The sequence below is a fragment of the Otolemur garnettii genome, unplaced genomic scaffold (assembly GCF_000181295.1).
Source record: "Otolemur garnettii isolate 467f Iridium unplaced genomic scaffold, OtoGar3 scaffold00002, whole genome shotgun sequence".
NCBI lineage: Eukaryota > Metazoa > Chordata > Mammalia > Primates > Galagidae > Otolemur > Otolemur garnettii.
The window spans coordinates 41008434-41014680 of record NW_003852397.1 but is presented as its reverse complement, the minus strand read 5'-3'; the positions used below and the strand labels follow the sequence as shown (position 1 = coordinate 41014680).

The following is a 6247-nucleotide window of genomic DNA, read 5'->3' as shown; positions in this document are numbered from 1 at the left end:
CGCCCGGCCATTTTTTGCCTGCAGCCGTCATTGTTGTTTGGCGAGCCGGACTGGGGATCCGAACCCGCCACCTTAGGTGTACGTGGCTGGTGCCTTAGCCGGTTGAGCTACAGGCGCCAAGCCCTGAAACCCTATTAACAAAGATTCTAAAATGCAAATATAAAATTAAAGTAAAAAATAATGTCAAGAAGTTTAAAAATGGGCCCTGCCAAAGGCATTAAAGAAACATTTTAGGTAACCAAGAATATACATGGTCTCAATGCCCTAAGTAAAAATAGCAACATTTCAATGCAGCAACACTTGGAAACGTCAAAACACCAAATACAGTCAAGGCAAATGCAGTAGCAGATAAACTCTTATTAGAGTATGTCAAGAACTATAACCCCAAAAGACTATACACAAAAAATTATCACAATCAGTTAACAATGATATGACTTACCTACCACACTAAATCCAGAGAGAAAAAGTAAAAAGATATCCCTGGTTCCCTTCTCTCGTTGATCATAGGTTCAAAGATTTGGCCCACTAAACATCAACTTCCCCCACCACCCAAAATTTCAGTGTTATGCTTAACTGAGGTCTGAGTAGGTCTCAAGGCTTCTCAGACCCAAGCAGCAAAAGTGATGCCCTGGGACCAGCTGGAAGTCAAACACATAACTATCTCGGCACCCGTTGCACAGTGGTTACAGCGCAAGCCACATACACCAAGACTGGTGGGTTTGAACCCGGCCTGGGCCAGCTAAACAACGACAAGTGCAACAAAAAAATAGCTGGAGATGGTGGCGGGTGCCTGTAGTCCCAGCTACTTGGGAGGCGGAGGTAAGAGAATCACTTGAGCCCAGAGTTTGAGGTTGCTGTGAGCTGTGACACCACGGCACTCTACTGAGGACAATATAGTGAGACTCTGTCTCAAAAAAAAAAAAAAAAAAGACACCTAACTATCAATAGTACCAAGACAGGCAGTGTCTGAGGGTGTCCGATCAAAGCTGGCAGCACTGACTACTCAAGCCCAGGAAAAACAGATCACTGCAAGAGAAGGTGGAGTAGAAAGGATCCTCAAGAAGATCTGAGGTGGCACATCACAAATGTCTGATAAACCCCTCAAATATTCTGCAATCTCCTAAAAGGCAAAACCATATCTTATTCATCCTTATTATTCTGTACTGAATATAGTAAACATCAGGCTAGGCTTTCAGTAGGTATCTAACATTCTGCAGAAACTGCAAAGCCCTCACCTGAAAGCAATACTAGAACCTGGAGTTCACACGTTAAGCTTACTTAAAAAAAAAAGAAAAAGAAAAGAAAATACAACAAGCTTGCCATCAATATTCAGGATAAATAAAACCTACCTCAAAAGTCCCAGCCTTTAAAAGGTTGACCTGGTCATGCTGAGAGAGATCTCTGAACCCTGGAATACGCTTTGCAAATTCTACCACTTCTTTCACTGCTGGGGTGAAGCTCATTGAAAATTCTTCCCAGATTTCATGCCCTGATTTATGAGGATCCACATATGGAGACTTACTCATTGGACAAACCTAGTATACACAAAACAGAAAAACTCTTAAATTGTAAGAGATGGTAAAGAAATTTCTAAAGCAGCATCTCAATCATCAGAAACCCCAATATGAAAATTATCCCCAAACGTGAGTAAAATCTACTGATATTAGCACATTCTCCATCTGCTGCTCACCTTACTATAAAAAGCCTCTTGGTCACCTAATTTAAACAATAAATAACTTACTATAAAAGATGTAGCGTAGTCTAAACAAAAATAGCACCTATAATAAGCTATCTCAAAAACCTGCTGCACAGGTTTAAAAGCTTATTTTGTAACCCTGCTGCCACCTTATGCCGGTATATTGTGGTTCATGGTTTTCAAAACAAATTCATACATAATTTGTTTCTCAATCCCACTGTTATGCCAGATTGTAATTTCCACTTCTTAGATAAGGAAATGAGACCCTGAGAGGTTTAGTGACTTAAACACAGCTACAAGTCACAGGCCTAAGCCCAAACTTCCATTTAGTTCATATTTCAAAACTTTCTTGATTCTAAATAAGCAGAATTACACTGTTGTGATTTCCAAGAGGAAAAGATAACAAGGAGTCTCATTTTTTCAAAAAGGTCACTGACCATTTATTTCAGAAAACAATGATGTGACCACTAATTTCCACATCTTCAATGAGGAAACAATGACAGCAGATATAGGTGCACATTCTAAGTGAGGACTGAATGAAAGAAAACAGGAAGTCAAGAGGCTGGGCGTGGTGGCTCACACCTGTAATCCTAGTACTCTTGGAGGCCGAGGCAGGTGGATTGCCTGAGTTCACAGGTTCGAGACCAGCGTGAGCCAGAGCAAGACCTTGTCTCTTAAAATAGCTGGGCATTGTGGTGGACGCCTACAGTCCCAGCTACTTGTGAGGCTCAGGCAAGAGAATCACTTGAACTCAAGAGTTTGAGGTTGCTGTGAGCTATGATGCCACAGCACTCTACCGAGGGTAACAAAGTGAGACTCTGTCTTGGGAAAAAAAAAAAAGGTTATAAGAAAAGAAGGCTAAAAAGATTATGAAATATGCACCATATACTCTATTAGTAAAATCAGTCTTTAAATACACTAAGTCCATACAAGATCCAGGAATGGATCTATAAAACCATGGAGAATATAATGAAGTCAGAACCTAAACGCCTCAGATTTTTATGTCCTTAAGGGGCCACTACACCTAACAAAATATAATGTCCATGGAATCAAATACGTGCAAGCAACAAAAGCAGCTAAACATGAAGACTGAAGCAGAGTCAACTACTTTGAAAATGAAAAAAGAAGACTTTAATTACCTGACAGCAGAAAATATCAAGCATTATTCAAAGGACCTCATGGTTTAAACTGGAAATGGTGCAGTACTGATGTTTTTGATGAAATTTTGGCTGAATTAGAACACTGTACTTTCATGCAGAATGTTGTATTTGATTAAAAAAAATTGAATGTTAATATGAATAACATTAATTCATCTCATAGGATGAAGTCTAAGAAAACCCTTAGGAACTAACCTATTAAATTAAAATATTCCTAAATTCTCAAACAATAAAGCATCTATGTTCTACATCCAAAGACCTTTTTGCATTACAATGGTTTAAAAAAATACCTCCTCCCATAGAAATCAAAGAATTTCTGACTATGGCAAGCTAAAAGATCAGCCCTTTGAGAAAATCCCCAAGCTATTAGGGAACTAATTAATTAGAATGCCTAAATTTTCAAAAGAATTTCTAATAATTAAAGGATAATTCTACATGAATCATATTTTAGATAAAATGCTACTCTCATTCACAATATCAGTCAAATCACATGCTTATACCTAGTTCTGTGTCAAAACAGGTCATTCAAAAAATATTATTTATTAAAACTATTTGACCCAAAATACTACACAAAACTGATTCGGTAAATCTGATACCACCCCCAAATAAAAGAAAACCTTCAAAGCTTTCCTTGATACAAGGTGAGCAAAAAATTGATTTCACTATACCAGATGCATTCTCCCTCCAGTGTTGCACAGGTAACTATTCTTGTTCTCATTCTGAGAAAATCCATCTATTGGAATTCTATCACATACTCTTTGAGTATAAGCATTGGAGAAGTTCACACAATGTCCATTTGCAATACAAATGGCATGCCCATTTGGATAATGCATTATGTTCCTCCCTTTGTACTGTCCATTGAGATGCTGCTGGCTGTCACTACAGGGGAAATGGCTAAGCCCACTGCCACAATGATCATGATTTAAATTATATTGCTCCATGTTCTTGGGGATCCTTTCTCCTCTCTGGAGTTGCATGGTCTCAGCTGAGTTCTCTCGATGCTCTTGATTATACATAAAGGTATCCTTGTGGGCTCTGGTCACCATGCCAATCACTTCTTCCTTTGCAAAATCAGAAGAGGGTGGAGAGCTTTTGATGTTTTCTTGCTCCATCTGGGGCTTGGGTCGCAGCTGCTCCTGGGCTGGTAAGGCTGTCTGTTCATGATGCTCTACTAACGTGTCATTCTGCAGGTGACCGCTGAACTGGCTGTTCATCATGGTCTTCATCGCACTTTGCATTTCAATCAGCATCCTCTGTTTTTCACGCTTAGGAATACGACCAAACCGAACAGCTATTGAAGAAAAAGATATTTAAAATCTATACTCTAAACAAGACCTATCTGTATTAAAAAATAATAAAAAATTATCTCCCACAACTATGGAGTCTAGTCATACATGTAAAAAATGTATCTATTTGTCTCTGGCCCAAATATTTTTTTAATTTGCTAGAGTGGGAGAGGGAGACAATAGTTTCCAATATTTTCCTAAAACAAAGCGAGGGTGAAGATCTATCTCCTGGGTATTTTATAAGCAAAATCTAAGGAAAAAAATATGAAATTAACTAACGAAAACCACAGTTTCAAGCACACCAGCATTGCTATCCATCTTGTTAACAAAACTGACGGCTCCGTTCTCAAGAAAGCATCGGGATCCAGCTACCCACATCCATAAACATTAATAGAACCTAGTAGGTCCAATCAGTCCCTGAATATCTGACCCTTGTCAATTCATTTTTGTAACCTCACTGTCAAGATCTAACTATTAAATCACTACTGAGTCTTGGCTCGGCGCCTATAGCTCAACTGGCTAAGGCGCCAGCCACGTACACCTAAGGTGGCAGGTTCGAATCCCCAGCCCGGGCCAGCCAAACAACAATGACGGCTGCAACCAAAAAATAGCCGGGCGTTGTGGCGGGCGCCTGTGGTCCCAGCTACTTGGGAGGCGGAGGCAGGAGACTCGCTTGAGCCCAGGAGTTGGAGGTTGCTGTGAGCTGTAATGCCACGGCACTCTACCCAGGGGGACAGCTTGAGGCTCTGTCTCAAAAAAAAAAAAAAAAAAAAAAAATCACTACTGAGTCTCTACATTTTAGCTTCTTAAAAAAAAAAAGGAATTTTTTGAGACAGGGTCTCACTCTGTTGCCCCACTGAGACGGCAGTGGCATCATCACAGCTCACTGCAACCTCAAACTCCTGGGCTCTTGAGATCCTCCTGCCTCAGCTTCCCAAAAGCTGGGACAAGCTGGGACTACAGTTGTGCACTGCCACCTTCTGCTAATTTTGCTACTGTTTTGTAGAGACGGGGTCTCATTCATGCTTAGGTTGGCCTCAAACTCCTGGCCTCAATCAATCCTCCCATCTTGCCCATGCCTAGCCCAGAAAATCTTAAAAAAAAAAAAAGGAACTCACCCCATGAATAATAGAAATGCAGTTGCAGAGGCAAAAAATAAATAAATAAATAAAATAACCTAGTTGGATTTTAATTAAAATCAATGGAATAAGTAAAAATGAAATCAGTTATCCTCCATTCTTTTAGAATCTAGCCTTAGAAGGTGTTAGGTCTCATACTTTAACCTCTACTCCTTCCTTCACAAATGACTGCTTGTTTTATTCTTTTGGGGCAATAACAATATCCATCAATTCTTTTTATAGTACTAGTATTTCTACTCTATTAAAATATTTCAAACAACTGCAAAAAAATAAAATATCAATTGCTGAAAACTGTTAATCAAGAGACTCCTTATTGCAGTACTCTACTTCTGTATCAGTAAGATATTAGAATAACTTAAAGGACTGCTTAAATGACCCTTTGCTAAATAAATATGAAGTTCCTCCTTAGCAACTCATAATTAATCTACCCTCTGTAATGTTACTTAAAACAGAAACTATCAAAAAAAGACATCCCTAAGCACAACAAAGACTCAAACCTTCCAAAGGTATCATCCACAGATAATACTTACTGTCCCACAAAATACCACACAACTTATTTTAATGGGAATGGATCATGCCAGAATTGAGCAATCACCTCTACTCCAGACCCTAATGTTTTTTTCAATTTTGCATCTCTTTTCCATGTGTTCAAAAATCTATGCCCCAAAAGTACACTATCATTTCAGGGTTAGAAAGTGAGAGATAATTAATGTAAAAAATAAGTTCCTCAGTAATGCTAAGAAATCAAAAAGAAAGAAGCCAAAGATTCCTATATCAAGAAAAAAAGAGGGGCTTGGCACCTGTGGCTCCAGTGGCTAAGGCACCAGCCACATACACCTAAGGTGGCAGGTTAAAATCCAGCCAAGGCCCGCCAAACAACGATGGCTGCAACCAAAAAAAATAGCCAGGTGTTGTAGCGGGCGCCTGTGGTCCCAGCTACTTGGGAGGCTGAGGCAGGAGACTCGCTTG

At 39.5% G+C, this 6247-nt stretch overlaps 1 protein-coding gene across 2 annotated transcripts in view; it reads right to left on the bottom strand.

The window, feature by feature from the left end:
- The window catches only part of NR1D2 (nuclear receptor subfamily 1 group D member 2), a 34839-nt gene that overhangs the window by 11448 nt on the left and 17144 nt on the right, over positions 1 to 6247 (bottom strand). For both annotated transcript variants that reach the window (XM_003781745.1, XM_023513767.1), the window contains exons 5-6: positions 3522 to 4144; positions 1350 to 1535 (exon numbers count right to left, since the gene is read on the bottom strand). In XM_003781745.1, the coding sequence (XP_003781793.1) occupies positions 1350 to 1535; positions 3522 to 4144 (809 nt within the window). The remainder of the gene's footprint in view (positions 1 to 1349; positions 1536 to 3521; positions 4145 to 6247) is intronic.